General features: G+C 44.6%; 2 protein-coding genes across 17 annotated transcripts in view; both read right to left on the bottom strand.

The window, feature by feature from the left end:
* TRAF5 (TNF receptor associated factor 5) overlaps positions 1-5,867 on the bottom strand; it is a 44,389-nt gene extending 38,522 nt beyond the window's left edge. For 8 of the 13 annotated variants that reach the window (XM_053915740.1, XM_053915743.1, XM_053915744.1 and 5 more), the window contains exon 1: positions 5,761-5,862. The gene's annotated coding sequence lies outside the window, so the exon portion shown is untranslated. Of the gene's footprint in view, positions 1-5,760 lie in introns of all 13 variants that reach the window. The other 5 variants (XM_053915742.1, XM_053915747.1, XM_071219769.1 and 2 more) reach the window with 3 other exon arrangements.
* Positions 5,868-16,171: 10,304 nt separating this feature from the next.
* The window catches only part of RCOR3 (REST corepressor 3), a 51,468-nt gene continuing 47,086 nt past the window's right edge, over positions 16,172-20,553 (bottom strand). For 2 of the 4 annotated variants that reach the window (XM_024552306.4, XM_024552314.4), the window contains exons 11-12: positions 19,247-19,488; positions 16,172-18,783 (exon numbers count right to left, since the gene is read on the bottom strand). In XM_024552306.4, the coding sequence (XP_024408074.1) occupies positions 18,439-18,783; positions 19,247-19,488 (587 nt within the window). In that variant the 3' untranslated portion in view covers positions 16,172-18,438. The remainder of the gene's footprint in view (positions 18,784-19,246; positions 19,489-20,553) is intronic. The other 2 variants (XM_024552330.4, XM_024552336.4) reach the window with 1 other exon arrangement.

The following is a 20,553-nucleotide window of genomic DNA, read 5'->3' as shown; positions in this document are numbered from 1 at the left end:
TCTTCACTCCTCAGGAAGACTTCCTGGAATAACCCCCCACACTTGTTTAATCCCTTCTTTTATTCTGCAGCTACTGAACACACAGCCTTCACTTTGCATTACGTCATCTGCCTTTCACCTGGGGAAGCACAGAAAGTTTTCCCGGATTGCGTCACAGGTATGCCCAGCCGCTTGCCCAGATTCCTCACAGCACAGCGGCAGAGGAGGGACTTTCATGACCTGCGTGGCCTCACCCCACCCACCCACCTGCCTCCGTCCTCCAGCATCAAGACCCGGGCTCAGGCCACAGCCTGCTGTTCCAAGCCATCTCCCTTAGTCAGGGCGCGGGGGAAGGGCTCTGGCTGGCCGCTTCTCCGCAAGCCAGCCTCACTCCCTACCCTGCTCTGACTTCGCGGTTGGATGCCACTGAAGTAACGAACTGCTCTGCTCCCGGTGATCAAGGCAGTGCCTGTATTTTGTGACCCAAGTGCATTTTATTTCTTCTGCTGGGTCCCTGTGTTGCCTCCCTGCCTGCTGCTCTCCTTCCTCCAAGGCAGCACCTGCTCAGCCCACAGGTCCTTTGAGACTGGAATCCTGCCCCTGCCACCTGCCCCCTGGGACTGGGCTCCCATGTCTGATGCTGCCTGCCCTTCTCTCTGTCCTCTGCCTGCTGAAGGCTTGCCCCAGCATATCCCTACCATGTCCTGTGCCATCCCCGCTCACCCACCCTGGCCCCTGAGGTCTGCTTGCTCTAGAGATTGCAAAGTGGCATCGACGGGCTAGTTAAATGATGGTCTACCCTGGCAGGGGGCAGTTCTGCTTGTCTGTTTTTAACTTAAATTTGAAGGCCTTTAGGCTAGACACTCATTTTCGGCCTCCCCAGAGGCCCCACAGCTCCCTGTCCTGTCGAACACAGGAGGAGAAAACCCGTGCTACTGAGCCCCTCCCAGATGCTAGGCTCTGTGTACATACTGGCTCATTTAACCCTTCCAGCAACCCCAGGGGGTGCCATTACTGTCTGCCTACCAGTGGGAATACAGAAGCTCGCTGAAGGCAGGCAACTTGCTCAGATCATGCAACTACAGTCAGCAAGTCATAAATCCAGAGTCAAACCCAGGCCTGCCACATCCTGAAGGCCACACATTTCCATGATGCCTTGAGTGAAGGCAGTAGGTCTTGATTAGGCCACACATGAAGGAGGCCCCTCTGTAGCAGTGCGGGAGAGAACTTAGAAAGGCAGGAAGGGGAGTGGATGCACAGTGAAGGTAGTGCAGGGAAGAGGTCTGCGGACCTGAACTCAGGTAGCAGCCCTGGTGACAGACAGTAGATGAGGACCAGCTGGGAGGACACAGGACCGGGTGGGGAGGGGGTGTGGGGACTGAGGGCGAGCATTGGTCTCTGCACAGATTAGAGGGAACACAGAGGAAGAGGGGGCTTGGGACAAGCATCTCTAAGGCTTGTCAGTGGGGATGGCGTGGCACCCTCCAGGGAGAGGGGCAGCAGCTGCAGAGCAGGCTGGCGACAGAGGATTACCAGGCCCTGGAAGCCTTCAGAGGGAGATCCCAGCCACGCAGCAGATGCGTGCGCTGAGTGAGGAGGAGAGCACAGGCGCACGTACGCACTGCTGTTCTAGAAGCCAGTCAGTGACGCGAGAGGAGGGGGCCTGGAGAAGCATGGGGCCTATTATTTAATAGGGACAGGGCATGGGCGGAGGGGAAGGAGTCTGTCTTGAGAGAATAATAGAGGGAAACCTCTTGTTCTGGAGGGAGGAGAGTGCTGAATGGGGACTATAGGTGGAGCAGGCGCGCTCGTGGCTGGTGGTCACCAGCGTATCTTCCTGGAGAAGCTGTAGGGGACACTCAGGGACACTCTGCACTGGTGAGAGAAGGCGATGGGGCGCAGGGCAGAAAACAAGGCCTGCGGACCTGCAGACACTAAGTAAGGTAGGTTCCTTCCCACACACCCCAGGAGGGATGCCCGCTGGCTGTCATTTACCACTGGGCCCAAAAGCGGCGTGCGGGAAGGTAGAAGAAGGTAAAGGGGGTGACAAATGGTGATGGAAGGAGACTTAACCGGGGTGGGTGAAGACACAATACAGGATACAGATGATGTATTATAGAATTGTACACCCGAAACCTATATAATTTTATTAACCAATGTCACCCCAATAAATTCAATTAAAAAAACACTGGGCCCACAGCCCCTGCAGGCACATCCAGGGGCACGCGCTTTTGCTCCAGGGACGTCCCAGCCCCACCCCCTGCCCCCAGATAGCAGCACGCACAGTGTGCCCATCACTGCCGCTGCAAGTCAGCTGTGAATTTTCCTGTCAGCAGGGATGAGTGTTTTCACTTCTATTTCTTCCCTGGTCCTCCAGCCCACTTCCTCACTAAACAGGGCTTGCAGGGGTCATACGAGTCTACTGCTGTCAGACCCTCCAAATAAATCTGTCCTCTGGGCAAAGTGACAAATTCACCAGGATCCAACCCTGGCCTTGGCAGTGGCAGGAACCCACGGTCCCTGGGGACGTCTTCTGTCCTGTGGCATGTTCCCCTCCACCCCCGACCACACAGAGACCCACCCGCTACACTCCGCTGGAGTGAGAGCTCCTGCCCCAAAGAAACCACAGAAGAAGTTACCACCTGGGCAGGAAAAGCTCCTCAGACTGGGTCGGCCACTGCCCCCTTCCCCCCCCCACTTCCCCTGGTCTATCAGCTCTTAAAGAATCCATCAGTGACAAACGTGTTAGGTGGCCTTTGACGAAGGCCTTTCTGGTTCCCTCAGCCTCCTCTTGCCCAGAATCCTGTCTCCCTCCAGCCAAAATACTATGAGAAAAGCACAGGATTTGGAATCAGCAGATGTAGGCTGGGGTCCTGGCTGGTCCAGCATGCTACGACATCTTTCAAGTCACTTGTGAGCCCCAGCTTGCAACTAGGTAAAGTGAGAAACAGCACCTCCCTTCTCTCAGGGAGGCGGTGAAAAGTTCAGAGAGACAGGCCACTGGTAAGTTGCACAGTGCTATTCTGATCTCTGGGATCTAAGCAAGTCCTGCTGGCCGCTGAACCTCTCTCCGCAGGGCCCCACCCAGCACATGTTCCCAGCCATCAGTCCCTGGCAGCTCTGAGCCCACGGGAGACACATTTCAAGTGAATTCAATGTCAGCGTTTGCTTAGGCCTGCTCTGTGCCAGGTTCCAGGACACAAACAGAAACAGACACAGAACTTGCTCCCACTGCACTCAGCTGGGCAGAGCTAACAGATTGGGGGGGGGGGTCTGTTCATGTGGTGGCCATGGCACCTACAGGAGAAGCTGCTCCATGTTGGGGCAACAGACGACACAGGCATTACTACAGTCTGGGTCCCCTGGCTGACCCCTGGGATGAGGAGAGGTGGGCAGGTCAGCTGTCTCAGACACCAGGGTAAGGCGCCTGCAGCAGGGGAACCAGACACCTTGCAGAGCCAGGCCGGCCCAGCAGGGGTGCCTGCCAGGCTTACTGCACTCTCCGTGCTGCGCCCCGGCCATCTGGAAGATGTGGAGAACAGACCTGCTTTGGCCTGGCTCACAAGGACATCATGGAGGACAGAATGAGAACAGAATGACAAGAGCAATGAGAAAGTGTGTTCAAGGGAAGCTGAGATAATCACGGAAGGTCTGTCTCAATGCTGACAAGCCTTTCCCGTGGATAGCCAAACTGGACTGACGCGGAGGCTTCCATTCTGCTTCTCTCGCTCTGACACTCATCTCCACCAGAATATCCCAGTCGCTACAGTTAGTCCTTCCAGGGATGGGGCCCCATCTCCTTTCCATATTCTTCCCGCCACCCTGCCACCCACAGCCAGGACGCTCAGGTGATGCTTGCTGACAGACGGAAGCCCTGCCCATCCAATCCCCACCGCCCTGGACCTCTGGGCCTGAGGTCAGGCCAGAGAACCTGAGAAAGTCACCTCCTCCGCCACCTCCCCTCCAGCAGGACTTCCAGAAGTTGGCTCAAAACAGGAAACTTTGTCCCACCTGTGTCCCAGACCCAGAGAAGGGGAGTCCAGGATCCCACAGCCAAACCATTCCACAGAGTTCCAAACCAAACCATAACGAAAGCAACAAAAAGCCTTCAGAGAGCCTCGACACTTGCTGCTTTCAACACAGTCATCTTTCCTGCATCGCTCTCTGTCTCTTGCCTTCTGATTAGAGAGTAGAGGTGGGGATGGGAGTGTTTAGATGATAAGGTTTTCACCCAAACCGTTAACTGTGCTAACACCCTTGTCTTGGGCTGTGCGTATAAGGCACAGCAGGCAGCTGCACTCCGGATGTGAGAAGTCCAACCCAGCCTTTCCCTGCTTAAAATTATTTCACACACACCCAGGAGTGCTATTCTATTCCCAGGAGTGCTTCAACCCATTTCTTTGCATGTTATGTCTTTCACAGCCCTTTAAAAATGTAAATAATCTCTGAAGGAAGAGATCATATTCCACCGGCCCTAGAGCAGTTCCCATACAGCACCTGTGCCCAAATGCTTACTGAAGTAAATCAGTTGCTAGATGCCAGTCCCCACAGGACACGGGTCACAGCCCAGGGCTGTGGAGGGTGGGGGACGCAGAGGGGAAACCTGGCCAGGGAGCCATGCCTCGTTTCCCCAACCTCAGGCTGGCCCAGAGCAGGCCTGCCTGCCACAGCGAGATAACGGAGTTCCGATGAAAGTAAATCTGAAATAGCCAAATATGGAAACTCTGCAGGAGGGGCCGGACCGGCTGAGAAAGTCTGCAGGAACAGTGGGGTTAGCAGTCAAGAACGTGCTCAGAATGGACCAAGCCCCGCAGAGCGGCAACAAGGGAGAGGTACTGTGGTGTGCGGAGCCCAAAGGTCACCAAACCCCTGCGTGTCCCTGGCGCTCATTCTGCCCCTGAGTCCTGGCTTCCTGCAAGGGCCCTTGGAGCTCGCCTTGTGCGCGTGTGCGTTGCGCTTCTAAATGAGCACGCTCACCGGAATGGTTTGAAGAGGTTTCCATTCCTTCTACTATTAAAGTTTCATTCTGGAGTGCTCTGGTTGGAAAGTTTTGCAAAAACGGAGGGGGTACCCTGGTTGGTGTGGCTCAGCTGGTTGGAGCGCCCTCCCCATACACCAAAAGTTTGCGGTTTGATGCCCCGTCGAGGCACATACCTAGGATGCCCGTTCATCCCCAGTCCGGAGCATGGCAACCAATGTTTCTCCTTCCCTTCCCCTTTCTCTAAAGCAATGAAAAAATGTCCTCAGGTGAGGATTAAAACAAAAAGTCGAGGTATGCCTAAGGGTACGGAGGGGGCCCCAAGAGGTTGGGGTGCGGTTGTGCAGGGGTCACCTGAGAGTCCTCCTCCGCCTGTGAACCCCAAACTGAACTTGGCCCCTTTAGTCCACAACCACGCCCTGGAGCAGCTCCCCAGCCCGGGACCCTAGTCTCGGTCCTCGCCACACCCCTCCTCTGCAAAGCAAGTCCGCTCTGGGGCTCCAGAGCCCATCTGCCCCCACACCGAACCCGCTGGGCATCAGCGGCCACTGCCTGGGCCCCGATCTCGGCCTGGCTGCCGCCTCGCGCCCTCCGCCCGCGCCCTCCGCTCTCCAGTCGGGGATGCGCCGGAGACCCCAGCAACCCGGCGCGGAGCACCGAGAGGGGGCTGCGAAGCTCTTGCCGCCGCTGCGCTTTCGATTTCAAAGTATTTGGGACGAGCCGAAAAGAGCCCCTGAGTCCCCTCACTCCAGCCCTACGGCCGCGGGGGCTTCATCCGCCGGCGGCGACCTGCCAGGACTCACCTGTGGCTGGGCGCGCAGGGCTCCGCCTGCGCCAGTCCGCAGGCGCTGGACTGCTCCGGGCAGCAGCTGGCCACCGCGCGGCGGGGCGAGGATCTCGGCACCCTAGGCCAGCGCACGTCCCCGCCCCCGGAGGGGGAGGGGTGGGGCCGAGACTGGGGGCGGGGCCTGGGGCGGGGACCACGGGAGGGGTCGAGGTGAGGCTCGCAGGACCCGCGGCCGCGCTGGAAGGTGTTGGGCAGGAGGCCAGAGAGTTACCCGGGCAATCAGGACTTTAACCCACCCTCGCTAGAATCATTAATATCTGCATATAAAAATTATCTCCGATTTTTCTCAAGTGGGTTTGAACAGTATACATCTTGTGCAGTTAACACGAATTTGCCAGCCCTCCTTGCTGCAGGCCTGTGTATTCCCTTAGTGTTGGAGAGTTTGTCGTTGTACCAAGGGCTTCCCAAACACTTCTTTCCACCTCCAGAACGACCTTGTGAAGTAGACCTGGTCATCCGTTTTACAGCTTAGCTCTCTGAAGCCCAGAGAAGTCACATGCAGTTACTGCTGAAAGCTAGACTCTCAGCAGCGGCCAGGCTACAACGTGAATGCAGGTCTCCAGGCTCCTAAATAAAGGGTTCTTCCTTACGCTACTTCTCTCCATGAGCCTATGTTCTGGATGTCTGTGTTCTCTATAAATCTCTGTGGAAATGAACGGCACATAAAGAGCATGGACTTCAGATGGAAATGCCCCCGAATTTCAATTCTAGCTTCTCCAGTTTCAGCTTGACAACTGTGGGAAAGTTACTTAGCTGTCCTGAGCTTCAATTACTCACCAGTAAAAGGGGAGAATAACGATAGGGAGCCAGGGAGGAAACGTAGAGCAGGGAGGCGGGGTGTAGTCCTGGGGAAGGGGAGGAACTTCGGTGCACTCAAGGGCACTTACCAGGGTCTCAGGGAGCAGCCAGGCTCAGTGCCAACGGGTCCTTACCTGGTCTCTTATTTTTTCAACGAGAGCCAGAAATTCAGATTCAAACCTTTTGGTTGGTGAGCCAGATTAACCACTCCCTGTGGAAATGAGGCCTGGGGCACCACTTCGGGACTCTAGATCCACCTCACCGTCTTGTTGTGAGAACCAAATGCCATGACGTCCCGGCACTCCCGGCACAGAGCAACGTTCTGTGGACCTTAGTACCTCTCCCTGCTCCCCGCACAGTGTACCTTCCCTTATGGTTACCTACTTCCTCCTCCCCTCTTCTTACCCACCCTCCCGCCCAGCACACTGTAAGCCAACATATGTTGTAAAGGTGTATCTCCTTTTGGTGGCTAGAAACGCATAGTCTACTATGCGTATATGCGGGTGTGCAGAGGGTCTTTGGTACTGGCACTGACTGTGATTCACTTGTCTCTCCCCCCACCTTCTCCATCAACTGAGTAAAACAGCCAATTTGTTTCAAGAAAGATACCCAAGCTTTAAATGGGATGGAATCAGATGCTGGGATGCACAGTGAATCACAGTGGCGGCAAGTATGCTGGGGTGCACAGTGAATCACAGTGGTGCCACATGACCCAGGGCTCTGTGTCTCCATGGAAAGGTAGGAGAGTTTCAGATGGCTGGTTGTTGGCAGTCAAGACCCTTTTCCCAGGGCCGCTTGCAAGTCGCAGAATCCTAGGCAGAGCATCTGGCAGAGTAGAGAAGACAAACCCCGGGACCTAGGCCGGTCTGATGGAGGAGACGTGATGCCTTTCGTCAAGGATCTTGAAGATAGATGGGAAGAACAGTACACAATGTACACATAATACAAACATTAAATACTTGTGGTTATAGCTATGATTTATTGTCTTATTGCATACCAGGTAATACATTCAGTGCTTTATCCATATTAACCCATTTAATCATCAGCACTATTTTATAGATGAGAAAACTCACCTCTTGAACCATTTGCTCCAAATTGCCAAATTCTTAGTTTGGAAGAGGTGAGATTTGATCCAGGAAGTCTGATTCTGTTGCTCTTAGCCGCTATATCACCCTGCCCCTCAAAGAAATGGTTGATGTGAATTCGAACAGGATAACTTTAAGGAGACAAATTTTAGCAGTTTTGTTGTTCTCAAAATATTTGCAGAAAACAGAACCCAGTCTTGAAACTAGAATCATCTATAAATATAAGGGCAGGATTGAACTGTATACTAATTTTTTACACAGAAGAAAAGGGCTAAAATTTTTATGTTTCTTCTAAACACCCTAAGATCACCCTGACTTCGCAAAGACATGGCTTTCAGCTGCTTGCTTGCCCGGATACATTGAAGGAGGTGAGAGACTGCAGCCCGGGCTGTCAGAGAAGAGATGGTGCTGATGGAGAGAGGAGGGCGCCACCTACTGGAATAGTATATGGATACATTATCTTCCTTAGGCTGCCCTTGCGTGACAAGACTGATCAATGTAGTGCGTTCGTTAAAGCAGGGTTAAAAGGTCCTATCTCCCATCATTTAGAGATTAGTGAGATCAGACAAGGAGGGAAAATCCTCTCCTTGGGGTTTAGATTGCACCTCTAACTTCCATCGCAAGTTACAGTGGAAAGTCTTTGTTTGTAATGGAAAATGTGACAGAGCAGAAACCGCTCTCAGGCAAAACCTCAGGGGCCTGAGCCCATAGCATGCTCCCTTGCTCACTAAGTAGGTCCTGCATTGAGCAACACACACATGAGTATCTGTGAATTTTCTGTACTTAATTTCTTGACCTAGAGATACGCAGTCCCTGGGCTTTCATTACATAACCTCTGCCACAGCTCTGCCTGTCAGAGTGCTGAGCTCACCACAAGAAGAGAGGCAGGGAGTGCGGGCGGCGTGTGTGTGTGTGTGTGTGTGTGTGTGTGTGTGTGTGTGTGTGTGTGTGTGTGTGTGTGTGTTTCTCCCAGGACGGATGTAATTTAAAACAAAAAGACTTCTTTTTCACACACTCTTTCTCCGAAGATACATCTATAAACATACCCCAGGTTATTCACCAGTTCATCTACTGAAGAGCATCGTGGTTGCTTCCGTGCTTTGGCAGTTATCCATAAAAGCTGCTGTAAACATTCGTGTGCAGGTCTTGGTGTGGACACGCATCCCCCATACATGTGCACGCAGCACCTGCCCTTTTAGTTTAGGAGCTCGAGACAGACCGTGTGTTTTGTTCTTTGTCCTACTTGCTTCCCTCTGTTCTTATTTATGGATGTATAGGCTCAGCACCCATTTGAAAAAAAATCAGACTGTTCCTGACTGGTATTCCTGAGGCTATATACTGTATCCTGTATTTGTTCTGGGGTTTCCCCACTCATCACATACACTCACCCCTCCCACTCTCTCTTCATGGTTTGATTGTCCGATCATCAGCCTTTTTGTTGGACAAATGAGATGTTTATTGTTTCAGGATTGGACCTGCTGTCTTCATTTGTACCGCTTGGCTAAATGTGGAGTCTGTCCGTTTTGAATTCCTTTATTAAGATTCACACATCAATTGCCATTAATGCTTGGAAAACATTTTAACATATTAATTCTGCATAGTCACTGGAAGGCGTTAAAATACAGATTTTAAGGTTATTATTTGGCCTTACAAACCATGAAGTAAGATTTGATTGGCACAGTTTGGTTTTGTTAGACTTTGTAACACATGGGTAACAAGGAAGGCCGTTTTTTGGTATTTCTTCTTTTTGAGAATGGTGCCTACTCCATATGGACAGATATTAAACAATGATCTTGTAACTCTGGTTAGCTACACCCTCCGTTTCACAGAAAACAAGACAGAAGGAAAAGCATAAGCTCGAGAAGAGCTTAGCCTGGAAAACCGAAAACTGACAGAGTTCAAATGTTTTTTGACTCCAACACACCTCCATATCCCACAGCCTTGCCCCTCTACCCTGAAAACCCCCCATGTGATCGCCTACAGGCGCAGTGAGGGTCTCTCGTGGGGTACATCCGCTGGGCTGTTGCATCCACTGCACATGCTTTGCTTCGTACTTTTTCCTTTTTAAACAACTTTACTGTTCTACTTTCAATACCACAAAATTCACCCGGTCAATGAATTTCAGTGCATGTACCGTTATGTAACTATGGCCCCAGTGAAACGCTAGAACAAGTCCACCTCCCCTTCTGCTCTTCTGCAGCCAACCCCAACTCCCAGCGCTTCACACAGGCGAGAGGGGATCCGCAGTTTTGCACTTCTGAAATTTTTATGTAAATAAATACATATTTTGTGTCAGTATAATGTTTCTGAGGTTCATTCATTTTGTTGCATATATCAGTATTCTTCTTTGTATTGTTGCATAGTACGCCATCGTGTGGATGCGCCACATTTTGTTTATCCACTTACCACCTAAGAGACATTTGGATTATTTCCAGTCTCAAGCTATTATCAACAATGTTGCTATGAACGTTTGAACACGAGGTTTTGTATGGGCATACATGCTCATTTTTATTTAGGTGGATACCTGGGAGCAAAATCGCTGGGTCTTATTGTACATGTACATTTTAATCTGTTAGAAGTTGTCAGTTTTCCAGAGGGGCTGCATCACTGTATCATGTTACATTTCTACCAGCCTTGGGAGAGGGTTCCAGTTTCTTCAAAGCCCTGACAACAGTTGGTATTGTCAGTCTTTCAAAATATTAGACATTCTTGCCCTGGCTGGCTGGTTCAGTTGATTGGGGTGTCGTCCCATGAACCGAAAAGTTGTAGGTTCAACCCCCGATTGGGGTGTGTACGGAGGAACTGATCAATGTTTCCCCTCACACTGATGTTTCTCTCTGAAATCAATTTTTAAAAAATCCTTGGGTGAAGATTAAAAAGCGTTTAAAATATTAGTCAGTCTAGTGGATAAGTACTTCATTGCAGTTTTACTGTGCATTTCCCTTATTAGTAACAATGTGACATTTTTCCATTCGTTCATTTGCCATTTGCCTATCTTCTTTGGCAAATGTGTATCCAAATCTTCTGTTTACTTAATTTTTTTGTCCTCTTATTATTGACTTAAGAGTTCTTGAGTTCTCAGAGTTCATTCTATATTCTGGATACAAATTGTGTATCAGATATATGTTCTGCAAATATTTTCTCCTGGTCAATGACTTGCCTTTTTATTTTTTTAGTTGAATCTTTTGAAAGGTTTGCTTAAAATTTTGATGAAATCCAATTTATCATTTTATGGGTCATCCTTTTTATGGGTCATCTATTACGGGTCATCCTTTTGGTGACTTTTTTTCACATTTTCTTCTAGAAGTTTGTAGTTTTAGTTCTTACATCTAGGCCTGTGAACCATTTCAAGTTAATTTTTGTGCATAGTATGAAGCAGGGATTTTAAAAAATACCAATATGTTCTTTCTGCTATTCAATTACTCTGTCACCTTCCCTGAAAGTCAATTGACCGTGTATGTGTGAATATATTTCTGCACTCTATTCAGTTCCAATGAGCTGTATGTCCATCCTTAAGCCAATACCACACTGCCTTCATTACTGCTGCTTTGTAACTCGTATGCAAATGTTGGTGTAAGTCACACAGTTTTGCAAAAGAACAAAATTGGGTTCTTCTTTTGCAAAATTGTTCTGTTTAGTCTGCTTCGGGTTGGTGCTTGTCTTTGTAGACAAAGGTTTATTGCCACGGCCATGCCTGTTCACGAACGGCAATGGTAAAATGAATGGTTGCGGGAGACTGTGTGGACTGCGAAGACTGAAACAGCGACTGTCCTGCTGTTTACAGGAAAAGCTCGCCGGCTCCTGGGCTGAGTCCTTTGCATTACCGTGTAGGTTTTGGAATTAGCTTGTCAATTTGTACAAAACAAGCTGGTTCAGATTTTGGGAGGGATCAGGGTGAATCTATAAATCAATCGGAGAACTGCCATCCTAGCGAGATGAAGTCTTCCAATCTGGGAACAAGTACAGCCCTTCATTGATTTAGGCCCTACTTCGGTTTGTCTCAGTAATATCTTATACACTTCAATGAACACGCCTTTCACATTTTTGTTAAAGGTATTCCCAGATATTTTATTCTTTTTGGTACGATTGCAATGAAGTTGTTTTTTTAATTTTATTTTCAGATCATTCATCACTGCTACATAAAAATACAATTGAGTTTATATTGATCTTGTATACTGTGGCCTTCTTAAACTCACATTATTTCTAGTATTTTTTTACATGCAAGATCATGTCATCTAAAATAAAGACAATTGTTGTTCTTCCTTTCCAATCTGTACATCTTTTTTTCTTTCCTGTGGCTTTGGCTGAGTCTCCAGTAAAATGCTAAATAAAAGTAGTGAGAGCCTTACGTTGGTCCCAGTCCAGGGGGGAAAGCACTCAATTAAGTACGACATTACTTACAGGTTTCGTGTGGATGCCCTTTATCAGGTTGAGGAAGTTCCTTATTCTAGTTCCCTGAGAGTTTTATCATGAATGGGTGTTGGATTTTGTCAAATGTCTTTTCTGTGTTATTGACACGATCATATGGATTTTCGCCGTTATTTTATTAACGTGATTTATTGCAATGATTCTCAACTGGGGGTGTTACTCCATGAGTGGCATTTGGTAACTAATGGCTGGAGACATTTTTGATTGTCACACTGGTGGTGGGGAAGAGGGTGCTACTCGTGTCTGCTATACAGCTTATAATGAGCAACACAGCGCATCTAGCCCAACGTGTCAATAGTGGTGGGGCTGAGAAACCCCTGGTGTTACTTACCTTCATTGATTTTTGAATGTTAAACCAAACTTGCATTCCTGGGATAAACACCACTAGGTTATGTTGTGCAATCCTTTTTTGGATGTTGCTGGATTTTATTTGTTAGTATTTTGTTAAGGATTATTTTTACCTCTGTTTATTAGGGATATGTCTGAAATTTTCTTGTCTTCAATGATAATGCTCTTAAAGAATGAGGAGGGAAGTGTTCTTTCCTCCTGTTTTTTTCTGAAAGACTTTGTATAGGTTTTGTATTATTTCTTGAAGAGTTGAAAGAATTTTCACCAGTAAAGCTATCTGGGCTAATGCTTTTCTGTGTGTGAAGATTTTAAGTTACAAGTTCAATTTCTTTACTTGATTTAAACTCTCTCTTTCCTTTTGGGACAGTTTTGGTAAGAATTTGTTCATTTCATAAACTTGTTGGCATGTCTGTAATATTCCTTTACAAATTCTTTTAATTCCTGTAGGTTACCTAGTGATGACCCCTATTCCAGTCTAGATTTTAATAATTTACCCACTTTTTCTTGATCTAACAAATTTTCTATGTAGTGAAATTTCAATTTTGTTAATCTTTTCAAGAAGTACTGGCTTCAGGGCTTTTTCTCCATTGTTTTCTTATCTTTTTCGCTATTTCAATTCTATTCTTGATTCCCTCTTTTCTGTTTACCTTAAGTTGCATTTACTTCTTTCTCGCTTTTAAAGAAAGCTTAGCTGATTTTTAGATTGTTCTTCCAATTTAATGCCTAAAGCTATAAATTTCCTTCTAACTATAGCTTTGTTGCATCCAATGGCTTTTTCATGTTTTCACTTGTACATTCAGTTCAAGATATTTTTTAATTTCTCTTGTAATTTATTTTTTGACCCACAGCATATTTATAAATGTGTTAATTTCCTAGTATTTGAGAGTTTTCCAGACTTCTGTTGATTTCTAATCCCATTGTACTCAAGAGAACATACTTTGGATGACTCGAATCCTTTTCCACTTATTAAAACTTGTTTCTGGAACAGACCGTGGTCTAGCTTGGAAATATTTCACATGTACATAAAAAGATGTCTATTCTGCTGTTGGTAGGTGGAATGATTTCAACTTTTCAATTAGGTAAATGTAGTAGAATAGTGTTCAAGTCTTCTGTATTCCTACTTATGATTTTCATGTTCTATCAAATGCTTAGAGATGGGTATTGACATCACAGATTTTAATGGCAGATTTGTCTCCTCTTTTTGCAGTTCTATCAGGGATCCTTGTGAATTGGAACTTCATCATGATCAAATCACCATCTTTGACATTAATAGTTACTCCAGATTCGTTAAGATGGTATATATTATTCCGTATATTAGTTTTCTATTGCTGCATATCATACTACCCCCAAACTTATTCCAAATACCACTCATTTCACAGTTTCTATTATATTAAGAAATTTGAGCATAGCTTAGCTTAGTTTTTTGGCACACGGTCTCTCATAGGCTGCAATCAAGGTGTTGACTGGGCTCTAGTCAGCTTAAGGCCCAAATGGGGAAGGATTCATTTCCAATCACACATAGTTGCTGTCAGGACTGAGTTCCTGGCAGGTTGTTATTCTAAGGACATGGGTGCTTCACTGGTTTGGTAGGGGGCTGGCCTCAGACCTTTGCTACACGGACCTCTCCAACACGGCAGCTTGCTTCATCACGCATGCAAGCAAAGAACGCAGCACAAAGTCTACCAACAAGACAGAAGTCACAGTATTTTAACCTAATCAGACATCCCATCACCTTGGCTGTATCCTATTGGGCAGAAGCAAGTCACTAAGACCAGTCCACACGCAAGGGAATGAATACCGCAGAAAGCGGGAATCCTTGGGGGCTGCCCCATACAGCCACCTCCAATCTGCCCTTATTATGGGATCCTTCTGAGAACGTCAGTGTTTTTCTACTCTTTTGCCTTTATGAAGTTGGGAGGTTCCTTAATTCTGTGAGGTTTTTTCCTAATTGTTTCCATCTGCTGGTGGCACAATCCCAGTTTTCTAGCGCTGGTAAGGACTATTTTGTTCCTTGCATTTGTCATTTTTGTTAAGATTTTGGTAGGGTAGAAAAACTGAGGTGCAGAAGTAACTCTCTCAGTGGAGCTGGGAGTCATTGTAGCAGAGGGGGCACTCTTGTGTATGTCAGCCAAGTGAGAAGCCCCTCAACAATTCTGATTACTTTCGAGCTTTTGGATGGGGCACAGCAAGCATGTGAACGAAATGGCTTTGGGGATACAGCCCTCTTGAAGCCAAATTCTGCTAATTACAGCTGTTCTGGGCAGCAAGCTAGATATTTTGTGCTGTGGTACTACTCAAGATCTTATTGGCAATTGTACCTTATCTGTTTAAGAGTCAGTAGCACAGGGTAACAATTTAACCTTTCTTAAAAAGAACCCAGAGGAATATAAAGCATCCGGGGAGACTGACGTTTATGCTGTTTACACTGTGAAACTGCTCCTAGACCGCTCCCTTTACCTTCCCAGCATCTTTTCCTCACTCTGCTCACCCAAATTCCAGCTTCCGGATTTTAAAATTTAAGTCACCACATTGTAAAGACACATCCCCTTAACAACAGACAATAGTTTGCTTTAAATCTGATCACTTGCAAACATCTCAATCCAAAACTAAATCCTGACCTTCACTGTTTTTCTTGTAAGTATACAGGACTTCTCAGAGAGAAAAAAAAGGCAAGTAAGGCCTCATGGTTTTTTAGATACACACTCATGCATCCAGATCACTCCTTCTGAAGTTTTACTCCTAGACTCTATTGTTAGTGCCGCAGACTAGCCCACTAACGCCGCTATAAAGTTATGATAAAGATTAAAGTTGGTAGGGTAGCATGTGGTCTATTTTTCCTAAGAGGAAGCTGCTTATGTATTCCCACAAACGCTGTCAGAAAATGAGGTAGTTTCTTGTAGACATTTTATAACACAGTATGGTTCCCCAAACTTCATTCTTGGATTTGTTCTGTATTGATACCTTCTGATGATTATCTACATTAGATGTCTAAATTAAAGAAAAAACAGGCATACATTTCTTTTTCCTCCATCTCCTGCAATCAGAATGTGTTCATTCATTTGGGGGAAGCACAAAGAGAAAGACCCCCGCTTTGAGTTCTAAGTCTGATTATTCTTCTCTCTGAGGAGACCCTGATAAGTGAGAAGACCCCAGTGTTAAGTGATTGGCAGTTATCAACATTTACGGGTAACAGACCCTTTTGATAGTAGGAAAAAACATTAAAATACAACATATTTAATAACTAAGCAAGTATCTGCAACATTTTTAATATTCTTGAAAATCCTTACATATTTTTGCTTGTTACCTACAAGTATTCCTATTAAGACAAAATTTTATATTTTCATCTTTGTTTTACCTTATAGTTTGTTCACTTAATTGTAGGATTAAGAAAAAGGCTCGATTATAACTTACCTTTAACCTCCATCCATAATACATTGGGATTAAACTAGAGAAAAGTATTTTTTCATTAATATTACCAGATGTATATCAACAGTGCGATTTATTTTTAGTTATGTAATGAAAAAAAAATACTTAGGTGTAGATTTTTCAAAAACGAAAATTAACCTTGAATTAATAAAATGGTCATTAAAAGATTTCTAGGTTTGGCTTTTTCTCTTTTTATAAAAAATTCAATATTTAGTATTTCACAGTGAAGAGGTCCTAAATTCCGCATACAACATGAAATTATGTAAAAATAGAAGACATAGACATCTTTAACTCTTTAATCCTTTGATTAAGCAGCAAGCATATCACTCTTCCAGGCCAAACACTGCTTAAAGAAAAAAGAAAATTAATGACGTGCAAAATATTTACAAAATATGCAAAGCACACAATAAAGACATCTCACTATATACATGTGTCATATTCCTACTGAAGCTAAGATTTTTCTACTGTGTGCTCTAGTGTACGTAAATCAAATTACAGCACATCCCTCAGATACAGCACCTTGTCCCACGGCTGGGAGAGAACAGATTTTAAATGAATCACAATATACGTAACAGCTGGACAGACGCTGGTGCTGACCAACTTGACTGACATATGCCACAGACCGTATACTGAAGGCCTACTGACAAGAGACAAGACAGGAAAAGCTGTAGAGTGTGCACATATGCAAGACAACCTCAGCACTTACAAAAAAGGCTTTAGATACTTTCTTTAGATACTTTGTCCCCCATGACTCTTAAAAGTAAAAATAAGTATAAATTCTTGAATATTAAGTATTTTAAGTTAGATTTTATCTGGTTACAATCCAGGGGCAGGAACTACTTAAGACGATTCAATGAGAATGACAGACACATCCTGGGAAAAGTTTTAGATCGTGCCAGAAGTCAACGTTCTTAATGGAAAGAAGTGTCGAAATTAAAATTAGTCAATGGATTTAAGTTTATAGCTCTTTAAGGCTTTAGAGCCAATGGTAGGGACTATTTTCCCAATAATTTGGGAATATGTACCTCTCAAAATATAAATCAGGCCATTCGATGTTGGCTCTTTTGTGAAGTGGTCCTGTGTGTGGTAAGAATGTGAATGTGCAAACGTTCAGCCCTAAGTTCCACTGGTACAGCAATCTGAGCGATCCGTCCCTTTGCACAGGTCATGATTCCATTATGAAATCACTGTATCAAAAATATTAGTAACACATTGTTGAAATACAATCACTTGTAAAATATTCTTTGTAGGTGCTTAATGATTGTGTGTTGAATTAAGACTTGAAATTTTTTTTGTTTCTTTATAAAAAGGGATCTCAGAGTTTTAAGTTAACAGCACAGTTGTGACAATATACTGATACATCTTTAGATAACACAGAACAAATTCTTAAATTTATTTTATAAAATAATGTTGATGATTTTACCCTAAACCAAACTCAGCCATATAGGTTGGCTGCAAGAAATACACAAATGTACCCAAATAGTACAATAGATTATTCAAGAAATCATCATTTATATTTAATGCAGACCATATTAGTAAGGGCAATTTTAAATTCAGAGCCTAAACACAAAAAGGGTATTGTAATAAATGCTTCCATTACCACTATCTTCACATAACTGACAAAATATAATTCTCTTCTAAAGTCCCTAGATGTAGGTAACTACTAGTTAAAAGCAGACAGCATTTAGAAACATTAAAAAAAATCAAAATTAATTTCATTTTCAAGGAACTTAAAAGACTGTACTGTACTTTAACAAATTAAGTCCTCATTCATATGGAAAATTATTATTCTGATCCTCTTATTACTGATAGATGACGGGTCAATGACCTTTAAGCAAGGACTTTGCACTAGGACCCTAAGCTCTATTTTAAATGGTTAGTAGGTTCAGTACATTCTTTGTGGTATCATATAATTGCTTTGCAATTGATTAAATTGCTTTCTTTGAAAGGAATATATTAACATTCCTTTAGAAAAAAAGCAACATTTCTTTTTGAAAAAAGGGATATGCAGCTATAATTTCTTAAATATGCATTAAATGAACATATGCCAAAATCTGAAATGCAGGCTATTTATTCTTGCACTCCTAACATAGGAAAATGTTAAAATTAAATTAAAGAAAAAAGAAAAAATGTCAAACATCCTTAACTTAAGAAACTTAAGGAGTTTCCACAATTCCTAAGTCGATATTCCTTTACTAAGAGCCTTGACTGTGAAGAGGCAAGAATATAAAGAAATCTCAATAAATACAGTAAAAACAAAAGAACCCTTGGTATATAGAGCATTTAATCTTTTCTTTCTTCCTTTTATGAGATCATGTTGCTGAACATATATCCTAGGAAGGTGGCTAACTGTAGGCTCTTCCTTATGCAGCACCTCAGTTGCGTGAACTGAGAAATCTCTTAGACACCACCCACTATGCTAGCCCGCCGCCACAGAACTAGTTCGCAGCCTCAGCATCTAGGATTAGTCTTTCCTCTTTTGCATCGGTCAGATGAGCACTGGTATAATGGTGCGGGTGAGAGTTACTGCAGCTCTGTCCAATTTAATTTTAGTGCAGTGAGGACTGTGAATCTGTCTGAATTCCGATAAGTGATGGAGGCTGCTGACCACCAACCGTGGACAACACTGGTCTTGGATTTAGACGGGGTGGCATAGAATTAGCAGGGCGAATGAGAGGTGGTGGAGGCTGATTTAGAGTTGGCCGGGGCTGGATGAACCGAGCCTGCTGCTGGAGTGGAGGAGGCTGCCGGTGAAGAGCAGGGGCAGCAGGCAGTGTTGGACGAAGAAGTGGTGGAGGCTGGTTCAGAGTGGCAATGGGGGCTGTTGGTGTTGGAGTGGATGATGGGGCAGGAGGTGATGGACCCAGAGTCCGAGGAGCCTGTGGGGTCTGTGCCTAGAGGTGAGGAAACAGAAATACATGTATGAGACTGATAGTTCCTAATGAACTTTATACAATATAGTTTGGGCTGTCACAGGAAAAACAAAACAAATCAAAATAAAACAAAAACATAACACCGGTATTTTTTGGAAGCACAAGCTTCTTTTATTTTAAACAAAACAAAACAAAAAAACGAAAAAGCAACGAAGCTACCAAACAGGCATCTTTATTAGTAAACAGCTTTACACTGGAAATAAAAATAAGACTATGAAAGAACAATACACTCTCCATTCTTCCAGGATCAGAACTGAGCATGTCATTATGACGTAAGGGTCACGAGAGATGCACCACTGAGTAAGTGTATTGCCAACCTTTCATGCTCATTTAGCTAGTCCTCTGACAAGTTAACCTTACAGGACACCACAGAAAATGGTGACCCCTCGACTCATATCAGCTCAAATTCCATACACAAACACACCTCCTCTTCTTCATCAGTGCTCTTCCCTGATGGCACATTAGAAGCACTTTTTGTCTCCTCCCCTAAAGTAGAAGCATCACCATTAGAAGCCTGGGTTCCTTGTTCTGCTTCCCACTCCTGCAATACCTCCTCTAAGTTAAACCGACGCCTGTAGTTTACAAAGAAGTTCTTCACTTGGCCAACAGTCTTGTTGCCAATTACATCTGCAATAGCTTGAAAATCTTTACCATATTTGCGGACACCTGGAAGGCAAAGTAAATAATACACCTGGTGAAGGATCAATAAGGATTGCTGTGTGTACTATACATCATGCACACACAAAAGATACCAGCAATGAAAATCCTTTCTGATAAACTCTGCTCATTTCTCAATTCTGAGATAGAGGCTAAGATATCAGGGTCCCAGATGAAAACACTCAATTATGTCATTTCATCGAGCCAGCTACTTGCCTTCAACTGAACAATCAGAAACTTACCATTTTTTACATACTCAGTTATTTTCTCCAATCCTCTCTTGAACTCTCAAATACAGTCCATTTATTGTAAAGCATTGAATTCTTTGTTCCATCCTCAATTCCACATTCATTTATTTCCCTAGTAGCCAGTCACCTAAATTTGAGCAACACCGTTTGTAAACAAAACAGGATGGGAAGAGCCATCTCTTTTATCCCCTCAATGGACTGAGTGAGTAGTCTTAGGGTTCCCCCATTAAAAAAAAAGCATGATTTTGGTCTTAATACCAACTTCAATATGATTACTTGCTATCTCACCAGGGTACCAAAAAGTAGAAATCAGGTAAGAATTAAAGAGAGTTATCACATTCTGATGAACAAAAAAGGGAGAGTATTTTTCACAGTCAGTTAAATTTTAACTCATCTAAGGACTATGGGTATGAAGGAGGCCTGAGAGTGAAGTTACGGTAGTGACTACTTACAGGGCATTTGTGCTTCTCATCACTACCTTACATTTAAGGACTGTACCTTCAGTTATTTGAGAACCTAAATTTAATTATGCAAATTTTATGACAATAAATATTTGATTTATAAACTTGAGATAGTCAATTTGCTACAGAATTTAAAAATGACGTTATAGCATCAGATGGCTAATCATTTGCTCTTAAGGGAAATCTAAAAGAAGTTCACGGATACAATCACAGATGAGAGAATAATATAAGAATATTTTAAGACCCCGGCAGAAATGCTAGATTTGGTGTTACCCAATTACCTTAAAGCACCATCATGATGTAACATAATTTTTGTTTTTAAACTCTGCCCTTATTTGATTATCTAATAGAACTTAGGAATATGA

This window comes from Desmodus rotundus, chromosome 12 (assembly GCF_022682495.2).
Source record: "Desmodus rotundus isolate HL8 chromosome 12, HLdesRot8A.1, whole genome shotgun sequence".
Classification (NCBI taxonomy): Eukaryota; Metazoa; Chordata; class Mammalia; order Chiroptera; family Phyllostomidae; genus Desmodus; species Desmodus rotundus.
Note: the sequence above shows the minus strand (reverse complement) of the source record. Positions and strands in the feature narration are given on the sequence as shown.